General features: G+C 35.3%; 1 protein-coding gene across 1 annotated transcript; it reads left to right on the top strand.

Moving 5' to 3' along the window:
- Positions 1–935: 935 nt before the first annotated feature.
- LOC110615494 (glycine--tRNA ligase, chloroplastic/mitochondrial 2) lies at positions 936–23995 on the top strand. Its single transcript, XM_021757351.2, has 36 exons — positions 936–1329; positions 1414–1464; positions 1603–1670; positions 1906–1987; positions 2088–2151; positions 2517–2572; positions 2656–2733; positions 2969–3043; positions 3133–3203; positions 3434–3550; positions 3643–3744; positions 3955–4081; positions 4517–4600; positions 4700–4786; positions 5287–5388; positions 5823–5886; positions 6485–6540; positions 8015–8086; positions 8269–8351; positions 9474–9522; positions 10121–10183; positions 10312–10401; positions 10476–10562; positions 11377–11448; positions 11541–11599; positions 11772–11865; positions 16281–16499; positions 17133–17227; positions 17791–17881; positions 17970–18074; positions 19112–19150; positions 19751–19840; positions 21831–21932; positions 22098–22179; positions 22312–22397; positions 23662–23995. Exons 1-36 carry the CDS (start codon positions 1084–1086, stop codon positions 23758–23760), a joined length of 3207 nt encoding a protein of 1068 aa, XP_021613043.1. The 5' UTR covers positions 936–1083; the 3' UTR covers positions 23761–23995.
- Positions 23996–24295: the final 300 nt, after the last annotated feature.

Genomic DNA, 24295 nt, shown 5'->3' on the forward strand with positions numbered 1-24295 from the left:
AGAGATACTTTGGATTGGTATTCTTATGGATATTGGCGATGGGGACAATTTTACAATTATCAAACCTCTTCATTGCATTGTTGGCATTAAACGTGTAGCGGACTTAATTGATCACCGTAATCTTGATTGGCATCATTAATTGGTTTTTAGTTTGTTCAATTGCCAATAAGCTAGTCTTATATCGTCTATTTTGATGGCACCTATTTGTACATTAAATTTTTTTATGTGGCATTTTAATGAGTTTATGTGATACAATGTTCGTTGTGATTATGAGTAGATCTATTTTTCAATCATTGATCCAATATCATCTATATGTCCAAGTCCTATACTTTAAAAGTATTCGGTTTCTTCAGGTTCCATCAAAGTTGAGATTTTCCCATTGGCATTTGCTCCATTATGCCCAATCTTGTTAGGTGAGGTATTATGAACGTACCTTTTATACCCTATTTGTAAGACTCTAACATAAAAACCCTTAAACATGCTTTCTTTTAGTCCTCCTGTGTTCAACGGGTATGGTTTTATAATCCTTGCAGCGATCGTCCAAAATTTGAAGGCTTTCCTTTTTTTTCCATGAGATAATTACTTAGGTTCTTATTTTTTAAAAATTTCCTAATTTATCTCTATTTTAAAATTAATTAATAAAAATATATTTTTTTAAAATATAAATTTTTTTAGTTATTCTATCAAAAGAACTGTTAATCAACTTATTCACAGTAAAAATATTTAAAATTATATAGTAAAAATTATAGTGATTAAATAATATAAATTAATTAAGGCATCTAACAATTTTTTAACTTAATAATTAAAGAGTTAAATTTTATAAAATATAATGACATTTTAATTAAGTGATTTTGAAACAGGAATGAACCAGTTAATTTCGTCTTTTGCATTTGCATTCAATTCCAAAAAAAGCAGTGAGACTGAGCGCTTTGCTTTTGCATTTTAACTGCGGCTGATGAACGTTGCGAAGAGGTAAAAATGGCCAAAGCTCTTCTCCAGTCCCAACTCCCCAAAGATAAAAGACCACGTAATTGGCCAGTGGCTAAGGTTCTTTGAAGCCTCAAACGCGCGAGAGAGGCAGCTATGACAATCCTCGCGCTCCCTTTAGTCATCTCCTTTCTAAAACCTCAAGCTGCTCGCCTATCTTTGTTCCGTTCATCTGCTAGACCAAAACCTAGCTGCCTCGGCTTCAATCACCGCCACTTTACTAGAACCTCTGTCTCCGCAATCAGTACCTCTGCAGCTCCACAACATTCGTCAACTGACCCCAACAATGAGCCCCTAAAAGCCTCTGTCCCTACGTTTCAACAAGCTATTCAGCGACTCCAGGTCAAATTCTTACTTCAATTTTAATAATTTTGCAGCAGTCTATTTATTCTCTTTATTCATTTTTATTATATTAATTTTTTATAGGAATATTGGGCTTCGGTTGGATGTGCGGTAATGCAATGCAGCAACACGGAGGTAATATTCAGTGATTGCTTCTACTCCAAAAGGCTAATTAGTAATATTCCTTTCATTTTCGCTAACTTTTATAGTTTTTTAAGGTGCAGTTTTGTTCATTTCTCGTGTCTTTTTCGTGTCTCTGTCTATTTTGATCAGGTTGGAGCTGGGACTATGAATCCTCTGACCTTCTTAAGGGTTCTTGGTCCAGAACCATGGAATGTGGCGTAAGTATGCTTTGCGTGCAAGTTTTCTCTGTGAAGCTTGTTGCATTCTTTTAAAATAAGCATGAGATGGCATAGAAATCACCGGTTAATAGTGTTGATTAGTGATTTTTTTTTAATTTCCAAGTTGTCACAATTTTGATCAATTATATGCATTTAAGGCATATTGCATAGGTTGCAGAAGATAGATTTCTGAAGTTCGCTATGTAACAACTTATGTGGAGTTTTTTTATGACAGGTATGTGGAGCCTAGTATTCGTCCAGATGATAGTCGTTATGGGGAAAACCCAAACCGCCTTCAGCGCCATACTCAATTTCAGGTAATATTGGATTTGGTTGATGTAATTTTGGAATATTGATGGAGCTTTCTTTTGGAATTGAATTTATGAGATTAAGAATTTGATTTCTTCTTTATTTCAGGTTATACTAAAACCTGATCCTGGAAACGCTCAAGACCTCTTTATTCGCAGCTTATCAGCTTTAGGTAGTAATTTTCACCTTTATTATGTGGTTTCGAATAGGTTGTGTTTGTTTTAAATAGTGGTGTGTGTATCCGTTATCTATTTATAGTTCTTATTAAGATGGAGACAAACTCTTTCAGTTTCTGAATAAAGGAAAAAAAAAGGAAAAAAAAGAAGAAGTATCCCATTAATGGTCTAAAAGTGCATGTGGTCAAGTATTAAATTAATAATTTTCCACTGACTAACTTTTTGAGAAAGCCTTCAGCAGATGACACTGTTAGTAACAACTAAGAAGTGTGCATCTCATATGCTTTAATTTATTAATGTTAGCCTTAATTTTCTATTTTGTTTTGATACTGAATTGATTTTTATCGCTTACTTTTCACAGGTATTGATGTTAGTGAACATGACATACGATTTGTGGAGGATAATTGGGAGAGCCCAGTAATATATCTACTTTCAGCAGATGGTCGCATATATTATGCTCTTAATGAATCTTTTTTTTCTGACATGGAAAATGCTTGTAGGTACTTGGTGCATGGGGTTTGGGTTGGGAAATCTGGATGGATGGGATGGAGATCACTCAGTTCACCTACTTTCAGCAGGTTATTCGCCGTATATACATCAAGATATGATATTTTCCAGTTTTTACTTATGTTTTAATGTTTGGCATTTAAAATTCGTTCCTTTAGGGTGATAGTTTAGCTTTGCGATGCTTGTTTCCCCTGACTAAGGTTTGAACTTAAAGTTTTTATGATTTGCGGAAGTTTTGTGGGTTTCCTATTTATTTTTATTTTTTGGTTGCTGTCTTTCTATTTCTCTCTTTCTCTCTCACTCTAGGCTGGAAGTCTTCAATTGGCACCAATATCTGTTGAGATCACTTATGGCCTTGAGCGGATACTCATGTTGCTTCAGGTCAAATAACTATCGTTTCTTTTCTTTTTGTTCCTTTGCTTTTGTATGATCTGTAACCTGGACTGAAGTTACTTCCAACTGATTGGCAGGGAGTTGATCATTTTAAGAAAATTCAATATGCCAGTGGAATTACTTATGGGGAGTTGTTCTTAGAAAATGAGTAAATGAACTTTTTTTCCCTTTATTTCTTTTTCTCTTGAAACAATGCTTTCAATTGAATTGCATGTTATGCTGATTATTCATTGATCTGTCTTTCTTTTTAAGTATCTTTTAATTTTTTTCATCCATATTTTTCGCATGTAGTACGTAATCACGCTGCAGCTTGAATGTTTTTTCCTGTCTAATAATGTAAAAAATGCAAATCATGAATACATTGCAGTTCTCTTTCAGGAAGGAAATGAGTGCATATTATTTAGAACATGCTAGCGTTCATCATCTTCAAAAGCACTTTGATTTTTTCGAGGAAGAAGCTCGTTCCTTGCTTGCTTCAGGACTTGCAATCCCTGCGTATGTTTGGGAACTTATAATTTATTTTCTACTAATATTATTAGCATTATTTTCCATGTTCTCTTAAATTTAATGTTTGCTCAACTTGCTAGGTATGATCAGCTTCTGAAGACATCTCATGCTTTCAATATCTTGGATTCTAGAGGTTTTGTTGGGGTAACTGAGCGTGCTCGTTATTTTGGTCGGATGCGTAGGTGAGGTTACAAACTAATTGCCTTTTCAGTGCAAATCATTTTGGATTGTGTCACATTCTGTTATTTGATGACATCAATATTGAAAAACAGACGTGATTTTTCAAGAAAAATAAATTCAAACCGTTCTTTATTGAGAAATATATTACTTGATAAAATGCCACTTTTTAGATGAGCCCTCCTTGTCTTGGTGCCTTCTTGTTTATTTATCAGTTTAGCTCGACAATGTGCCCAACTTTGGTTAAAGACCAGGGAGTCCCTTGGACATCCACTTGGTACTGTTTCTGAAAACATTCATCTTGCATTTGCTAAGGATGTTCTAGAGGCAGCAGTCAAGAAGGTTAGTTTACATTACTCTCTCTCTCTCTCTCTCTCTCATGCTTTTCTATTATTTGGCCTTGCTCAAGTTTCAACCTCTGCAATACTTGATGATATCTCATGTGCAAGGGATACACATTCCCTTCCCTTTCGGCTGGGGCAAAAGGCTGAAGGATATTATTACTTGTGCAGAGATGTCCACATCATGCTGTTTAGACGCATAATATAGAGACTTGCATGTATCCCAAAAGATACACATGCAGATCTACTTTTATAATATTTTTCTTGATATTGTATTTATAAAATTCCTTATAGACAGAAAAAACTTGGTCATTTTTTGCCTATATGAATAATTGGTGATTAAAATTTTAAGATTCAGTCTTATGAAGTCATAGTTGACATGTATCAATTGTTATCTGTTACTTTGAGAAATTTTTATTTATTACTTTCCTAACAGGTCCATGGCAACTCAAGGTCATTTGTCCTTGAAATTGGGATTGAAGAGATGCCTCCACAAGATGTAGTTCATGCAAGCCACCAAGTATGATATAGTTTCATAGAAGTGTGTTACCTGTTATTTGTCCAATATACTGTTTCCTATGGTTCGCTAAGTCTGGTTGCTGCTTGCTGCTTGCTACAGCTTAAAGATTTAGTGCTACAATTACTAGAAAAACAAAGATTGGGCCATGGTGAAGTGCAAGCTTTTGGCACTCCTCGCCGATTAGTGGTATAGCTATTTTTTCTGCCTCTCTGAATACCAGTTGCTACATCTTTTATGTGGCATGGTTAATCAGCCTATGATAATTGGCTACTGTTGTATGCATTAAGTTAATGCCCAACTTATGGCTAGCTTTTTGCCATTGGGCAGTTCGCTCTTGCATTATGATATTTATTGAATGTCAATGAACTCTCATACAAGTATGTAAATAATAGTTATGCTATGTACTTATGAAAGAACACGTATTTATGATGAATAACCCACTAATCATTAAGATTGATGAATCTTAAATGCTCATGCTTATATCTCATTCCATTGCCTATGCAATCTTTCTTGTTGAGATTTGTGTTCTAGTTTGCTGTGAATTATACATGTTGAGCTATGGTAGCACCTATTAAAACAATTGGCAATTTGTGTGCGAATTCATCAACTTTTATTATTCACCCTTCAATCTTTTTTGTGAAAAAATGCAACTGGTAAAAACCTTACCCTTATTCTTGCATTTCCAGGTTTATATTAAGGGTCTTTCCACTAGGCAAGCAGAGAATGAGGTTGAAGTTCGAGGTCCTCCTGTTTTGAAGGCATTTGATGAGCAAGGAAATCCTACAAAGGTTTTTCTTGTTTTGCTAATTTTTCCCCTGTATTTTTGAAGCTTATCCTATATTTTATACTGGTTTGTGTGTTTTTGTCTAACAAATTTATGCTTATCAAAAAAAGGGGAAGTGGCAGTGAGTGCTTTTGTGATGTTTAGCATTTGCATTTATTACTAATTGCATTTTTTTTTCAAAAATTTAATTTCATTTTCCCTTGGTAGAAGAATTCGCAGGCTTCATATTTTCTATTTTGCAATCGGATTTTTTTAAACCTTATGTTTAATGTTTTCTCATATCTATCAAAACCCCACAAGAATACTGATAGCTCCTCACTTCTTTGTATGGATTGTATAAGTGATGATTGCTTTTGCATGTTTCCATTCCTCTGGATCTGGTGTATAAATATCTAATATCAATAGCTTAATAACATTTAGGTTGTTATTTCATGCCAGGCTGCTGAGGGTTTTTGCCGAAGAAACAATGTGTCAGTGGACTTGTTGTTTAGAAAGGTTGATGGTGAGTTGGCCTAAATACACACAAACAACTTTAAATCTAAAATTTACTTCATATTTACGGTAGACAGATTTGCTGTATGTTCATGTAATAATTTCATATAATATTCTTCTCTTTTAAACTGCTGTTATTTCCTGTCTTTGAACTTTTTAGGTTGCTTATACTTCGAAATAATGTTATATCAAATGCTGTACAATCATCCTCTTACCCCCTATAATAAGTAACCTATCTTTTCTATCTCTCAGTTGTTTTGGTTTCAGTTGTCTTGAAAATATTTCATATCTTATCCTCAGTTGATGTAGTTAATCAGGTACATGCATGCTGATCCATAGGTCCTCGGTAATGTCTTCCTAATGATGTCCAAGCGTATCATTTTTATGCTTCCACAACTAGCTTGATGTTTATGTTATTGTAAATAAGACATTTCAATGGATTTTTGAAAAAAAAAACCTGTGTTTCAAATGAAATAAAAAACCCAAGGAAATACTATTGTGCCTTTTTGTTCACAGGGGAAAGAAAGGATTACTGGAGTTTGTAAGGGACCTAAACTTTGTAACTCTTGAAAAGTGTAATAAAGAGGTTCATCTTTTTTCTATTGCAGGAAAAACAGAATATATTTATGTCCGAGTAACAGAAACTGCCCGACTTGCTTTGGAGGTTGTAAATATGATCTATCTCTTTTGCTTTCTATACTGATGGTCTTAGCATGTTCGATTTTGGGTAGTAGTACTCTTACACAATGAAATTGCTGGAGTTTTTAAAGGCTCTGGTTATCCTTTGAGCTTTGCAAAAACAGTAAAACACTGAAGTGATGTCAAGGAATAACTTATTTTATAAAAAAATTATTTTCCTTATTAATGTTTAACAAATAACAAACTGTTGAATAAGAATAATAAATAGAAAAAAAATATGATTAAAAATCTCTCCAATCTACATTTGTAATACTAAAATATCAGGCTCACATATGTTTAACAAAATTATTTCTTATTACTATTTTTAAAAATACTGATCAGTTCAGCTGAAATGACATTCTTGTCTTTTATATGCTGTATTGCATAGAATTAATATGTATATAGTTTAATTTCAGCCAATCGAATGCTAATATTATAATATAATATATATTATTAATTTACTATACTGCATTGAATTACATAATTAATCATAAAAGAAATTATTGTAAAATTAAGTCATAAAAGAATATGATAGATTAATGGTAGTATTAGTTAAAAAAAATAAAACTAGTAGCCCATATCATAAACATAAACATAGTACATCATACTAATAATGTTGGTAGATTAGTAGTCAAAATGGTTTTTGCACATTGTTTTGAAATTTTCTTTCATTGTTAAAAAAGGATGCGAGCATCCTGATTATATAAGATTTAAGGTAAATCAAATTTAATTATTATTACAATTATCAGCTATGAATAAGGGTGCAATTTATAAATGTTGATATGTGAACTAAAATTTATATTATTATAAAACAGTCAATATAAACAAAAATAACTATTAGCACCATTATAGCAATTAGTTTTTAAATAAGTTTGTAAACAATTGAAATAGACAGAATAAAAATTAATTTGAATTATTATATAATCATACTTAGGTTGAGGAATTAGAATGAACTGAAGTTAAAAAAAGCAAGAAATACTTAAAAGGAAGGTACTTTATTATTTATTATTTTTTTTTTTGGGGGGGGGGGGATGTGGGGGTTACTGCAGGGCGGAGGCCTGGTGTGGGAAGTGGCACTGGGCTAGCTGGCTGCGCACTCTTTTGCCAAAAGGTTAAACAATTCTTGTAAAAGGGCACTTGGCCCAATTGTAGGAACAATATCAGAGGAGTCAGTTTTAGTAATAATAATATTAGCAGGTCTGGTCCTCTTTTTAATCTTTCATAAAACTGTTTCTCATGAACAAACCAAGTTCCTCGTGCAGAATGATTGGAGAGCTTTAAAACTATATATCAGAGAGAAGTTAAAATCATATTTATTGGGGAAAAAGTTAAAAAAAAAAAGAAAAAAAAAACAATGGAAGAGCTCTTAGAAATGTTGGGGGGGAAGACTATATGTTACATTCATTTGGTTACCCAAATACCTGTGCTTTACACTACTTTTATTTCGTATGTCATGTTAGATTCTCTCTGAAGATTTGCCAGTTACCATCAGTAAAATATCATTCCCAAAATCAATGCGCTGGAACTCTCAGGTAATTGCGTAGTTGATTTTCTGCTCAGAGGTCTCATATGTTTTTCATTTAATTATTTTTCTATGGAATGTAAAGTTTCTGGGAAAATAATATAGCCATTTAGAAGTAGCCTTAAGTATCTGGAATGTGTTTGTATATGTATCCAATATGCTGCTTTTTTTTTTAATTCCTGTGTGATACAGGTCATGTTCAGCAGGCCAATTCGTTGGATTATGGCCTTGCACGGAGATGTAGTTGTTCCATTTAATTTTGCTGGAGTTTTGAGGTATTTATGACTATCTATATTTATCTCCATCTCTTTCTCTCTAATATGCTTCATAGTTGCATGCCAATTAAATTGGCTTGCTCGGCTGGGATAGTGACATGTAAAATATTGAGGTGCTGAATATTGACCTACTATAAGTGTTTATTTTTTTTTTCCGGGTGGAAATTAGTTGGCGTGATACCTGGATAGTTGGAATTTATTTTTTTATTTTTTTATTGTCTGAGCCTCACATGTGAAAGTCATATAACTGCCCCTTGCCCCTTTCTTCTAGCTCTTAAACCTTTGTCATGTGTGACAACAGCAACTAATTAGCATTGTGTAAGATTACATTTGAATAGCCAAGACTGCCCCATTAGCTGATAGTACAACTCCACTCAATTAAGCCTCAATCCAAAACTAGTTGAGATTGCCTGTATGGATCACTTTCCTCCTTTCCACCTGTTTTAGGAGTTAAGAGGGCTACATGTTTCAGAGATGTCTGTAGCCACTAAGTTTTATTTTTTATGCTTACCTTCCTGTCATAGCTTTACCTCTTCCCTTCTAACTCCTAACTTTTCAATGGCCTAAACTTTGATACTACAGAATTTGCTCCTCTATGATGCATGCGCCATTTTCGGTTAGCAATTAGTTCACAATATTGATTGAATTTGGCAGGACTCACCTACACAACCATTTTTAAAGTCTATAGGAGCATATTAAGAATTTCATTATTCTCAAAGAGGCAACTGTGATGGCAGTGTTTTCTATTGTAGGGTTATTCCCTTATCAGTATTCAATTTTTATCTTCATCTTTTCTCTTTTAGCTCTTGGATGTAACATCACTGGTGGTATCAACGACTTTGATACTCAATACATGAGAAATGACAAAATGCCCTGTTTTGGCCCATGAAAGTGACACCCTTAGTTGTGATGTCTACATTCATGAGTGGCAGGGAGTAAATGCTTTAAGATTGATGTGCAATGTCCTTTGATTGAAGGGTCAAAACAATCAGTAAATATATCAATACCATGCTTAAGCAGAGTAATCCATAGTTTTCATACACCTTATTACCTTTATCTGCATCAGATCTTCTTGCAAGTAAGGTACATCCTTTAATTACAATTACCTGTTTGTTACTGCAGTGGCAACCTATCTTATGGCCTTCGTAATACTCCTTCAGCTACCGTTCAGGTTTGTATAAAAACTAACATTTTCAGAATTCTCCGATCTCCCTTTGCCTGTCAAATGAAGTACAATTTTCTAATTACAATGTTTTAGATTATGCATACATCAGAAAGTGATGTGAAGAAACTTGCAGGAATGTTCTGCACTGCATACTCAAAAAGTTCATCTTACTAATTATCATTAGTTTGTTCTATGTTCTGGTGCACAAACATACATATATAAATTGCAGAATAGTAATCATGTTTTAGTGTGCCATAATAGGAAACATATCTCATCAAAATCTGACATCATTGCATCAGAAAAGCAATTAGGTGTCCTTGAGAAGATTTTGAAGGTTTCTGTGGGAGTGTGGGTTATTATTTCCCCTTGGCTCATCATTTATATTCTTCCAATTTCAAATGGCATTCTCCCTTTTTCATCTTTATAATGACTGAAATGGTGAAACCATTATATGAGTGTTGTTGCTTTAGTCCACAGTAGAGATGTATAAGTAGTGTAATTTTAGAGATATGTTAGAGTCCTTATGTGCATTTATCTTGTTAATCCACTAGAATATGTTATTTTGCTCAAGTGTTCCATTCACAACCACAAAAAATTTCCACAGGTTGAAAGTGCAGACTCTTATGAAAATATAATGCAGAATGCGGGTATTTGTATTGACATTGAGGTATCGTTGAATGGTTTGTAACGTGTTCTTTTTTTCCCACTTATGAAAATGGGTTTATACTAAGTAGACTTAGAATTGGGATGGATTTATTTTTACCCTCAGGAATAAAAGTTTATTTTTATCCTCAGGAACGAAAGAGAAGAATCTTGGAGCACTCCATGGCACTATCAACAAGTATCAATGGACATGTCCTTATTCAGGAAAGCTTACTTAATGAGGTAGCTGATTTCTCTTTTGTTGAAATTGGTAAGGATAAGCATGCATTTTAAACTATTTCTGCATGATGCTTTAGGTTGTAAATCTTGTTGAGGCACCTGTCCCTGTTCTGGGGAAGTTTAAAGAGTCCTTCTTAGAGCTTCCAGAAGATCTTCTAACAATGGTAAGTTTTTTGACTTTATGCACATGCTTTAATATGTACTCTAGTTCAATAAGTGAAGATTCAATGCTAATCAGATGCACATTTTGGTTTGCATTTACAAACTGAAAAGATGGGATGTGAAGATAGAACACTGTCAGTTAACTGATAAGCTTGGCTTTAGAACTTTCCTCTTTTTTTTTTTAATTTTTTTTTCCCCTCATATGTTTGTGTGGTATTTGTTAAAAAAAAGGTAGTGGGATGGTTTTTAAGTTGTCTGTATTTTGGACAATGTAGTGTTCAGCATAAAACTGGCTGCACTATAGTGGAGCTCTTAGATGAATAAAGTCCTAATCCTAGGAAGAAGAAAAAGATTCTAGTCTAATTACCTTCTCTAAAATGGTGATAAAGCAGGCACAATTTTATAGAAGCTATTATTTAACAGGATTTTCAGAATGCATGATAGATCTTTGGTTCTTATACTGCAGAACAGTGAGTTTCTAACCTCAGTGGCCAACCACCTTGATAATTTCTTGCTTCAGCAAACCACTTAGTTTGTGCATTGGTTGAGGTTGGCCTGACTCTATCCTTTGTTGAACTAGCTTGGCAAGGTTTTTTGTTTCCATACAGAAAAGATATTAGAGTTGTTTGCATGTTGGAGAAAGCTTGTCTCTTTGTTGAACACAACAGTGTTGCAGTGTTGGGTTCTCTTTTAGTGTGTATCTGGCCATTTAACTCATCTGAAAAATTTAGAAAGAAAAGAGCTTGGCTAGTTTGCAAATGGTAAATGTGATGAATGATGTTGCGAGATTAAATTATTGGACACCAATTTTTGCAGGTTATGCAGAAGCACCAAAAGTATTTTGCTGTAGTTGATGATAGTGGAAAGCTTCTGCCTTACTTCATTGCTGTGAGATGTGCTTACTACTCATGCTTTTTAACTTAGTTGTTACTTACAAGTTACAACTTATAGGCCCTCTGGTGATACATATTTCCTTTTAGGTGGCAAATGGGGCCATTAATGAGAGGGTGGTAAGAAAAGGGAATGAAGCTGTGCTCAGGTAATCTGGTCCTACATAATATTAATAATACTTTGCTGGAGGGGAGACCACTTCTGTGGATTTCTGAATTTCTTAATTTTTAGCTGAAAATTTTCAATAAACCTACTTTAATTGGTTTTAGCATGTGATTTCATCTTAAAAGATGAGCCAAGCAGTTTATTATTCCCTGCAGAGCTCGTTATGAAGATGCAAAATTTTTTTATGAGATGGATACCCGGAAGAAGCTTTCGGAGTTCAGGAATCAACTTAAAGGGATTCTTTTTCATGTAAGTTATCTATGTTGAATATTCAAAGGAAAAGTTGTGCACATTGTCCAGGAATCAGGGTGTTTCTAAATACTTCCTTTCTGTAGAAGGATAATATTTATTGTATATCACAATAGAGATTACAATCTATTTATACATGAGAGACGGTAACTAAACAGGAAGGAAAATCAAGCCTATGATTATACAATCCCTAAGATTGAGCAACTGACCCATCTATCAATATTTACTTCCTATATTAACATATTTACTTTCTATAACTTATAACACTCCCCCTCAAGTTCGATCATAAATGTTAATCATGCCCAACTTGTTACATATATAATCAACTCGAGTCCCATTTAGAGCTTTAGTGAAAATATCTCCTAATTGTTCTCCAGTTCGGATATGTCCTGTTGATATTATCTTTTGTTGGACCTTTTCACGAACAAAATGACAATCAATCTCGATGTGTTTAGTCCTCTCGTGAAATACTGGATTGGAGGCAATGTGGATAGCTGCTTGATTATCACACCACAACTTAGTAGGCATCGAATTTGTGAACCCAACTTCTTCCAACAGTTGACGTACCCACAAGATTTCACAAACGGCTTGTGCCATAGCTCGATATTCAGATTCAGCACTAGAACGGGTGACCACATTTTGCTTCTTACTTTTCCATGAGACCAAGTTACCTCCCACAAAAATACAATACCCAGTAATTGACCTCCTATCAACTTTCGAGCCTGCCCAATCAACATCACAAAAGCATTCAATATTTGAGTGCCCATGGTTACCATAGAATAGGCCTCTCCCTGGGGCCCTTTAAGGTAACAAAGAATCTGTCCCAGAGCATCCCACTGGGCAACAGTAGGAGAAGACATAAACTGACTTACCACACTCACTGAATATGCAATATCAGGACGAGTCACCGTCAAATAATTCAAACTAATCTTCTATACCTTCCAGGATCTGCAAATGGCTCACTGTCTTCTGTGGTAAGTTGAAGGTTAGGGGTCATTGGGACACTACAAGGCTTAGCACCCAATTTTCCTGTTTCTGCCAACAAATCAAGAACATATTTTCTTTGAAACAAGAAGATGCCTTTCTTACACCGCATAACTTCGATTCCCAAGAAATATTTCAAGGAACCCAAATCCTTTGTATGAAACTGTGTTTTAAGAAATTCTTTTAAGGATGTGATGCCAGCAATGTCACTTCCTGTGATAACGATATCATCCACATATACTACAAGCATAATTACTCCACTATCAGAATTTCTATAAAACACTGAGTGATCACACTTACTCATCTTCATTCCAAACTGTTGGACCACCTCACTAAACCTGCCAAACCATACCCGAGGACTCTGTTTCAAGCCATAAAGCGATTTTCGAAGTCTACAAACTTTACTTGACTCCCTCTGAGCAACAAAACCAGGTGGTTGCTCAATATAAACCTCCTCCTGAAGATCACCATGAAGAAAAACATTTTTAATATCCAGTTGATGCAAAGGCCAATCATGAGTAGCCGCCAAGGAAATAAACAATCGGACAGATGCGAGCTTGGCAACTGGGGAGAATGTATCAGAATAGTCAACTCCATAAGTTTGTGCATAACCTTTGGCCACTAAACGGGCCTTGAGGCGAGCAATAGATCCATCAGGATTTACTTTCACTGCAAACACCCATTTGCACCCAATAGCCCGCTTTCCTGGGGGCAAAGACATCAACTCCCAAGTACCATTAGTGTCAAGGGCCATCATTTCCTCTTCCATTGCAGCACGCCAACCAGGATGGGACAAAGCCTCAATAACAGTTTTGGGAATTGAAATAGAATCTAAAGCAGTGACAAAACAACGAGAAAAGGAGGATAATTGATCATAAGAGACACAAGATGAAATAGGATAAGTGCAAGTACGTTTACCTTTGCGAAGAGCAATGGGCAAATCCAAATCACATAATGAAGGATCAGTAGGAGCAGGATCGGTCGACGAAGAAGCGGGTAGCGGAACGGAGTCAGAGTCCTCTAAGCGTCTGGAATACATATGAAAGATGGGAGGGCGACATGGCACATGAGCGAAAGGTGTAGGAGTAGTCTGAGGAGACGAAGAGCGAACAGTGTATAACAAGAGGTCATCTTCCTCCTCCTGGGTGTTATAAACAGATGATGGCGGAAAAAACGGAGTGAACTCAAAGAATGTTACATCCGCAGACACAAGATACCGATTCAGATCAGGAGAAAAACAACGATACCCTTTCTGACGTCGAGAGTAGCCAAGGAAGACACATTTGAGTGATTTGGGATCCAATTTAGTAACCTGTGGACGAACATCACGAACAAAACAAGTACAACCAAAGAGACGTGACTCAATAGGAAACAAAGATTTAGTGGGAAATAAAATGTTATAAGGGATATCACCATGAAGGATGGAGGAAGGAATGCGATTGATCAAAAAACAAGCAGTGGATATAGCATCAGCCCAAAAACATTTAGGTACCTTCATTTGGAATAAGAGGGCTCTGGCTACTTCAAGAAGATGTCGATTTTTTCTTTCATCAACTCCATTTTGTGAAGGAGTGGCAACACAAGAGGACTGATGAAGAATTCCTTTTTGTAACAAATAAGATTGAAATTCCCCAGAAAGATACTCTTTAGCATTATCACTTTGCAATATACGGATGGAAGTATTGAATTGGATTTGGATTTCAGCATAAAATGCACAAAAAATAGAAAATAATTCTGAACGACTCTTCATTAAAAATAACCAAGTAGTACGAGAGAAATCATCAACAAAGGTAACAAAATACTTAAAGCCAGACTTAGACACAACAGGACAAGGACCCCAAACATCTGAATGGACTAACTCAAAGGGAGACGAAGCCCGTTTATTGACTCGAGACAGAGTAGGTAAACGATGATGTTTGGCAAATTGACAAGACTCACAATCTAGAATAGACAAAGAATGAAACTATGGATATAACTTCTTCAAAACCGAGAGAGAAAGATGCTCTAAACGACAATGAACATCAAAAGGTGTTAAACGCGTGGAGCATACCAGAGATCGAGGAGATCGAGGTAGTTGCTGATCCAAGACGTAAAGACCCTCTGACTCACTTCCTCTACCAATAATCTGCTTCGTCGAAAGATCCTGAAAAACACAATGATCAGAAAAGAATGAGACACAACAATTCAATGCACGAGTGAGTTTACTCACGGAAAGCAAATTAAATGCGAACTTAGGGAGACATAACACAGAGGATACAGAAAGAGAAGGGGTTAAGTTGACATGACCATAACCCATGACAGACGATTTAGTGCCATCAGCAAGAGTAACATAAGAAGGCGATGTATGAGACTCAAGATTGGACAAAAGGGTAGAATCACCTGACATATGATCGGTAGCACCAGAATCAATAACCCATTTGGAGGATGAAGACACAAGACATGCAGTAGAGTTATCTGACTCGGCAATTGCAGTGATAGAGGAGGAATTAGAAGATTTTATAGATGCCTGGTATTGGATGAATTGTGCATACTCATCTGCAGATATCAAAATTCCTTGATCGGAAGATCCATTCAATTTGTATTCCGTGATTTTAGTCATCATAGGAATCACATCAGTTACGGTGGTGGTTTTAACTTCAGCCATAAGGACAACCAACCCAAAAACGATAGCAACAAAAGAAACACAGAATCAGAAAACAGTACCCGGCGTGAACAGTACCACGTGAACAGTACCGATGAACAGTACTGTGAACAGTACCCGTGAACAGTGCCGTGAACAGTACCCGTGAACAGTACCAAATAAAACACCTCCACCCAACACCCGAACGGCAAACAAACCTCAAATCTGACAAGGAGTCGGTGTGGTGACTCCAGCGATGGTGAGATCCAAATGTTACCCTTTATGGATAACTCAAATGAACGGAGCCCTAAGTCTCCAAAAAAAATTTTAAAACTTTACGAGAGAGAAAAGAGAAAAAAAATCTCTATGAGAAAGGCTCTGATACCATGTAGAAGGATAATATTTATTGTATATCACAATAGATATTACAACCTATTTATACATGAGAGACAGTAACTAAACAGGAAGGAAAATCAAGCCTATGATTATACAATCGCTAAGATTAAGCAACTGACCCATCTATCAATATTTACTTCCTATATTAACATATTTACTTTCTATAACTTATAACACTTTCTATAACTTATAACACTTTCTAAGTTCTGAATTTCAGCATATAAACATTTATTCCTCATTTTTTATTTTATATTATAAACATAGTTAATTGACATATATAAGATTTTATGGCAAATTCAATTAATTGTTTAATGGAAAACCTTGCTTCTTATAACAGTATAATATGGGAGTGTGCTTATTGATAAATAGATATTATTCAATCTCTTATACATTTTTGTCATGTCAAATAAAACAGGAGAAGCTTGGAACAATGCTTGACAAGATGATCCGCATTGAAAACATGGTCACCAAACTAAGTTTACAGTTGGGGATCAGGGAGGATATGCTTCAGATTGTCCAGGATGCAGCATCGCTTGCTATGTCAGATCTTGCTACGGCAGTTGTAACAGAATTCACTTCCCTTTCTGGAATAATGGCACGCCATTATGCTCTTAGGGATGGCTACTCAGAGCAGGTCCTTGATATTACTCTAGTATATTTGTCTTCTGATATTGAAACTGTTGCCCTCATCAATGGGGTATGAGGCAAAGTGCTTTATATGTGACTTATATATTCTTCCCCCCCGGAAGGTGTCTTTTAGAATAGAGTTAGTCCAGTCTATTTTTCCAACTTGGTGTCAAAGCCGACCCTAGCCTCGATGTTGGGCCAACAGCAGATGCCCATTCCTGCACACTCCATCCAGATGATCCAGATGTCTAGTGTTGGGCATGGGACAGTGTGTTGTCCCACATTGACCATGTTAAGGCAAAAGTGCTTTGCATTTGGCTTGGGAAATCCTCCTCCCACAAGGTGCTTTTTAGGATGGAGTTAGACCCAGTTCTTTTATCAACAAACAGAAATAGTCTTCTAGCAATGTAAGAGAAGGGTTGCTTATGTCTGTCCTCTCCAAAGCTTGCAATATAGGAAGCTTCATGCAGTGGAAGTTTGGAAACTTTTTGTTTCAGATATTTTCATATAGGGCTGTAATCCCTTCATCAGAATTTATGTTGTAGAAACTCATTGTTTTCCTGCTGAATATCTGTTTCACGCTATGTAGTTTCAAAGTTTAACCATGTTTCTTTCTTTCTTGTTCTTTCCATTGCTGCAGATAGCAGAGGCCTTGTTAGAAATCACACTTCCTAGATTTTCTGGAGATATACTTCCAAAATCTGAAGTCGGGATATCTTTGGCAGTTGCTGACAGGTGAAATTAAATGGGAACTTTTGTTTTCTATTCTCTCTGAGTGAAATTACACTATCAAAGTATTGCGATAGAGGGCACGTGCATCATATGTATGTTGATGTTTGGCATGTACATATTCAAAATAGACGTTTTCTTTTCTTCTATGATAGTAAAATTCATTAGCAACCAAATTGTAAAGAAATGAGGCACATAGTGATGGTAAACCTCTGCCTTCCGAAGATTAAGATATAAAATGCAGAGTGAATGTGTGAGACAGAAGCCTTGTAGGCTTGAACCTGTGAAGCTTAAGCGAGCATAATTACCCTCCAAAGATACAGCGACAAATGAAGTTATTTCTAGCCAGTTGATCTCGCCATTCAGATGACCTTTTAGAAAGTGTTGGATTCCTTTGCTTCTGAATTACCACCAAAGGCTGAAGAATTGAATATTGTAGTAATGCCAAGAATGCATATAGGCATGTGTTTTCGTGTGTGAGGACTGAGGAAACTATCATTTGACAGATTCATCCTTGTGAACTAGAATGATCTCTTTAATTTTCATTTGATATGAATGCTGTTTTGTAGATTGGACAGCCTTATTGGCTTATTTGCTGCTGGTTGTCAGCCTAGTTCCACTAATGATCCATTTGGCCTGAGAAGAATTTCTTATGGCCTAGTAAGTTAATTGATCTTTTCTTGTGACTTGGGAGGTTTTGAGGCTTAACTAGGTCTTGTAATTAAAAGAAATAAATTTGTTTGTTTAGGTACAAATATTGGTGGAGCAGGATAAAAATTTGGACTTGGTCCAGGCTTTAAGACTTGCAGCTGATGTCCAACCTTTTAAAGTTGATGCCTCCATGATAGATGATGTAAGAACAAGTTTCTTGTGAATTATTATGAAAATTCAGCATTTTATTGTTTTCTGTAGTATCACATCCAATTTTATGGTTCCAGTTCATCATTTCTCCTTCTTTTTCATCACTTGGATTTTTTAAAGAAAAAATAACTTGCATGCAACTTCCATGAAAAATATCAAAGAAAAGGCTCATACACAACTAACAAGGGTAAAAAGACGAAATGATGAAAAATAATATATCCATGAATTTATGTAGTTAGCTTGAAAATCCATCTTTGAGGGAGAAGAGACACAAAAATGTTGTTCTTAAACTTTAATACCTACAAATGGCCTACCCTTCTAAAGAACATAAGAATGAAGCATCCTGTATGCTATTGTTTCCATAGCTGATCCTCTTGATGACATCTCTTCCACCAACTTTTCATATTACCCTCCATTAATGAAAGATGCACATATCAATCTACCTGCAAATGGAAAATAGATCATCATTCAATTGCACTAACTTTTCTGAATCATATATTAGAAATTTAGCATATGAGATAAAGCCAAGAACGTGTGTATGCGACAAATGCATAGAAACATGCACACAAAAATCTGATACTAATATGAGCTTGTCACACCACTTTCCGTATCAACTTGCTTCCTGAATGACTGTATGATACCGTCCATATGGATTTGATATGAGACTGCACATTCTGCTATTACATATCCTATTTTTGGCCATTAACTACCTGAAATATTCTTAATTAAGTGAAGTTCATGTGAGGACGTAGGAAAGCAAATCCTTTGTCAAAATCATCTTCTGATTTTCTCAGATTCTACTTCCTATAGATTGTTTTGCTTATCATGTAATGGATGTGACTCTGTTATCTGTTTTCCTTCTGGCATCTTTTAATATTATTCTCTTCCTTTGCTTTATTAGTATTTTCATTGTTGCACACGAATATTACACCCCCTGGCCCCCTTCTTTTATATATGGACTGCCATGCTTGTACTTTATTGTGACTATAAAAGTGGCAATTGACTGTGACATTTAATTTCCTCTTTTAGGCATATCTGTTTGTTACTCGGAGACTAGAGCAATATCTGGTAAGTACGCATTTGTCATCAAGGAATGCTTAGCTAGTTTATTAGAGTGTAGTTTCTACTTGATTTTTGTTAGTAAATTTTTGTAAAAAGAATTACTGGACAATAGTGTAGGACAGAGAATGAAAGTTACATCACTTCCTCCATAATATGCTTCATTGCAAAATATGATAAATTGTAAATCTTATCAATAAGAAAGGTTAAAGGGAAAATGAAGGCAGATTGCCAAAGGGCAAAAAGTAAAAAAATTGAAGTGAAACCACAACTGTTGGGTGAACAATATTACTCACAGCTTCAAAGATGGTACTCTTTCTGATGTCATTTTTGTACTTGTACCAAAAACTGATTACAAAAAAAATTTATTGTCATAAAGTGAATTTGTCAGATATACCTCAAACTATGCAGAATTTCTGATTTTCGCATTTGTCAAGGGGTATATTATCCCTTTTTATGCTTTATTATTTTTGTTCATGTACCTCATGTAACTTAAAAGATTATTCACCTGCTGTTAATAATGATTTTAACTTCAGCATATACTGTTGTGATTGATAGCATTGTTGGAGAGCAATATCAGAATATTTTAGTAATGTTGGGTGTTTTCAGGTGGACAAGGGAATAAGTCCAGAAATTGTTCGATCTGTTCTTGCAGAGCGTGCGGCTTTTCCTTGTCTAGCAGCAAAGACAGCATATAAAGTAAGAGTCCAGAAATTGGTTCTCTTTTAGTGTTCTCTTCATTTTGCATATTGTTTTTTAGTTGTTATTAGGGATGTAAACGGGTAGGGTACTCGTGAAATTGAGAGTATCCAAACCCGAACCCGATTATATATAAAATTTCCGAACCCGTCCCAAATCCGTTTAGTATTTTAATTTTACTATCCGTACCCGTTCCAAATCCGTTTAACAATACCCGTATAATACCCGAACCCGACCGAATCCGATTTTTTTAAATTCAATTCAATGAAAAAAATTTAAAAATTTAGATATTATAACCCAAATATCAAACCCTGAATTAGAAAATTTGCACAACCTGAATTAGAAAATTTGCACAACCTGAATATCAACCTATCAAACCCTGAATTAGAAAATTTGCACAATCTGAATTAGAAAATTTGCACAACCTGAATATCAACCTCAATTATCTATTCAACGTAAAACTATCCCTAAGATATGCACAACCCAGCAGTAGAAAACTAGAAATATTGGAGAAATGCTCAGCAGTAGAAACATTGGAGAACAATAATCAAATAGCAAATATCCAAATAATCAAATTAATAGTTCATAAATTCTAAAATTCTTTAATAGCAACTAAAAATTCTTTAACAACATGCACATAAGGCTCTTGATTATCAAAAAATTTGATTGCAAACCTAAAGAGAATTCCAGCCAAAGGAGATGTCGCCGACGCAGATTGTGGAGAGGCAAGGGTTGTCTCCAGCAGTCGTCAGTGAAGTGGAGAGAGAAGCGTCAATCGGAAAGAGTAGATGTTACCGACTGAGGAGAGAGAAGGAGATGTCGCCGATGTCGATGCCGACCGGGGAGAGGGAAGAGTTGTCTCCGACTAAGAAGTGGGAGATGTGGCCACTGGAGAGAGAGAAGGAGATATCGGGAGAGAAGATTTATCGTCGACTGGGGAGAGAAAGGAAACATCGCCGGTGTCGATTGGGTTGCCGGCACTCGTCAATGAAGTGGGGGAGAGAGGCGTTGACTAGAAAGTGTGGAATTGTGGGAGATGTTACCGAACTGGAGAGAGAATGAGATATTGATGATTGAGGGAGAAGAAGATTTATCGTCGCTAGGGAGAGAAAGGAGACGTCGCCGGTGCCGATCGGCCTGCGCCGGCAGTCGTCAGTGAAGTGGAGGAGAGAGGCCGATTGGGAATTATGGGAAGGGAAACAGGGAGAGAGGCGCCGACGGAGAGATGGAAGTGAAAATGAAAAAAAGGAATTAAGGATTAGGGTTAGGGTTAGGGTTAGTTTTGTTATATACTAATTGGGTTTGGGTAACGGGTATCCGATCGTTTAATTCCGAACCCTACCCGAATCCGATACGTTTAAAATTTTTTAAACCCGAATCCGCCCAAATCCGTCCTAATAGGGTTTGGGCGGATCGGGTACCTGTGAAAACCCGCCCGCCTGACAACCCTAATTGTTATGACCTAAAATTGTGATATGCTGCATTATCAGAGATATCAACCAAATTGTATTTCCCAAAAGGAAATAAAAGTAAAAAATTTATGCAAATGATGCTTCGCTGCAAATTGCCTTTTTTAAAGCATTAGCAGTTAACCTCTCATGATATCAGGGGTGCTGGCTTACACCTTGCTAAAAATGGGGATTGGATGGATAACTAGCTGTAATTATATTCTAGTTTAAGATAGTTTGAAATAAATTTCTATTCTCTTCATGTTATCAGGCAGTTTGAGCATCACTAAGTCTCTGTTCTGAATAAGCTTTTTAGCCATTGAATTTTGGTGCCTCTGTATAAGCCTCCTCCATCTTTCTTTTTAATTTCTTTTTTGAGTGGATCGAAGTTGGCAATATGGGAACTTGTTCAGTGGAACAAATGACTGATTCTTTCTTGTTAATGAGCATCAGAATAAAGAAATAAAAAGATATTTCTTATATACCAATTTCCTAATTTTCTTGAATGATGTATCAGTTTCATGATTTAAAATTGGATTCAGATGGAAGCCTTGTCAAAAGGCAATATTTTCCCCAAAGTAGTTGAAGCTTATTCTCGTCCTACAAGAATTGTCCGTGGAAAGGATGTGGAATCTGATATGGAGGTATGTTCTGCACTAAGAGTAGAAACATTAATGAGGTTTTGGCCTCATTAAAATTGTTCTTATCATTTCATTCTTCAGTTTCTAATTTGCTTGGAGGGGATTCTTGAATATAGTTGGACATGCAGTAGCATGTCTCCTTATGACGATTCAAACTTGTGTAATTAGGTGGATGAGTCTGCGTTCGAGACATCGGAGGAGAGAGCTTTATGGAGCATCTTCCTGTCCACAAAAAGCAAAATTCATCCTGGTAGTAACATTTTCTTCATTACATTATAATTCTCCCATAGGACAAGTATTTTTGCAAGGCATGTTGCTTTTGGAATCTAAATGGTTAGTATTTTCTTTTCAACCTGGAAATTAACTATAATCTTTCTTACAGGCATTGAGGTAGATGATTTTGTTGAAATATCTTCGGAACTGTTGCAACCACTCGAGGATTTCTTCAATAATGTCTTTGTCATGGTGGTATGTTTTCTACAGAGCTGACTAGTTTATGTCCTTCAACTTCAACTACAATATCATTACTGGAGTTACAACGTGAAGCATAGTTAATGTGGTTCTGATGTTCCTTTATTATATGACCTGATGTTAACAGCATAGGCATGCAAAAATTTAGCCAGTCAATCCTCTTCTATTGCATACATTTTTCTCCATTCAAAAGAAATTTAGATAAACTATTTTATTTGTCATCCATGTAAAACATAATTAGAGGAAATCCATTTTTGAGCCTTTATTTTAGTTGGACTGGATACATCTAGACCAAAATAAGCTGCTTGTACTTGGGGTTTGAGCAAAGATCGGACCAAATATTTACTCAGCATATTTATTTACATTCTGTTTGGAATCAATTCTATTGAATTTTTCTATCAATTTCTTTTGTTTGGAGTGGAAGCATTCAATTCTTTTTAACTTAAAAAATAAAATCGTTTTGACAAAATTGAAATGCATGATTTATAAAAATTCATTTAATTTTTTTTCTTACAAAATGAATCGTTCCAAATGAAGCTATAAAATTCTACATATCTGTGTGTTACTTATAGGTCAACTATGATTATTATCAACATATTCCTGGGGGTTTATATTTCGAATGAGATATATAGCACTTAACCTGAACCAATCTATATTTATTTTGGATTTCTTATTGGCTTGTATAAAGCAAAGTTTATAAATTCCCCAACAACTTATAGCTATCGGTTCTAGAAAAGGAACTAGAACTGATGCTTTTTTCGTTATCACCACCTCAAGTGGACCGCTTCCTGTTATCATTGCAATTTGCTTAGCCAAAAAATATAACAATAGTAATTATAATTAATTAATTAAATTTGAATCGGTCTAATAAGGATAGAGTAAGAACATAAATTAAATTGGCCATTTACAAATAAGAGGGGTTTTGATGTATGTCATTACCACTGCAAGTTACTATAAATAATGAATCATTGATAATTATTATATGGGGTTTTTACGAATGTTGGTTTTGCAAGTTTGTTGAGTGCTCTTGCTAGTAGAGATTCAAATGCTTGACTGCTGGGTGAAGAACATGGTATTAGCGTACCTATGTGAGAAGTGAGACATTATTGTTTATTTATGATTTTTCATACTTGATCGATAGACTTGTTTTATTTTGATATTGTAACAGTTTATTTACTGGTAATCAATTGATCTATTTCATGTTTTACATCATTTGATTTGGATTAAAGTACAGCATAACGTTGCTTTTGCCTGCAAACAGGAGGATGAAAGAATTAGGAAGAACAGGCTTGCCTTGCTGAAGAAAATTGCAGATCTGCCAAGAGGTATAGCAGACCTCTCAGTTTTGCCCGGATTTTAGATGTACGCAACCGTGCTTTTAAATCATTAGGAGAAGAGGAAGGGTGACACAGAATAAGATGAAGAATATGTAATCTGGGAGATTTTGATAGGTTTATTTGTTTTTTTTTTCCCAATCAACTTGTACATAAAACCTCGTGATAATCTCGAGGCGGCATTAAAATTTTGTAATATTTATCTCAAAGGTGGTTGTAATGAATTGTACGTAATAATTCATTCTCTTCCCTTATGCTTCATTCTCCCCAAATACTAAACAGAACTTTTTTTTTCAATAACTTATTCTTTGAGGATATCAATATGAGGTTTTAACTACTATTATAACCACTTTTTGAGTCCGCATACCTTTTTTTTTTTGAAGTCAGAGTCCGCATACCTATTATCTTCAAGGAAATTATATCTTATAAAAATGTGTTCTTTTTTTCAACAATTGATATAAGGTTGGAATTTCACCAGTATTTTTAAGATAAAAATGGATTTTTTTAAAAAATAGCATTTGGGCTTCAGAATAATTTGGTAGTTTACTTGCTGATAGATTG

The sequence above is a fragment of the Manihot esculenta genome, chromosome 5 (genome assembly GCF_001659605.2).
Source record: "Manihot esculenta cultivar AM560-2 chromosome 5, M.esculenta_v8, whole genome shotgun sequence".
Classification (NCBI taxonomy): domain Eukaryota; kingdom Viridiplantae; phylum Streptophyta; class Magnoliopsida; order Malpighiales; family Euphorbiaceae; genus Manihot; species Manihot esculenta.

Bases quoted from the DNA above. Each gene is read 5' to 3' on its own strand.
- LOC110615494 (XM_021757351.2), top strand. From the start codon at position 1,084: ATGACAATCCTCGCGCTCCCTTTAGTCATCTCCTTTCTAAAACCTCAA. The intron at 1,988-2,087 runs GTAATATTGGAT...TCTTTATTTCAG, and splicing joins AGCGCCATACTCAATTTCAG to GTTATACTAAAACCTGATCC. The intron at 3,204-3,433 runs GTAAATGAACTT...GTTCTCTTTCAG, and splicing joins GAGTTGTTCTTAGAAAATGA to GAAGGAAATGAGTGCATATT.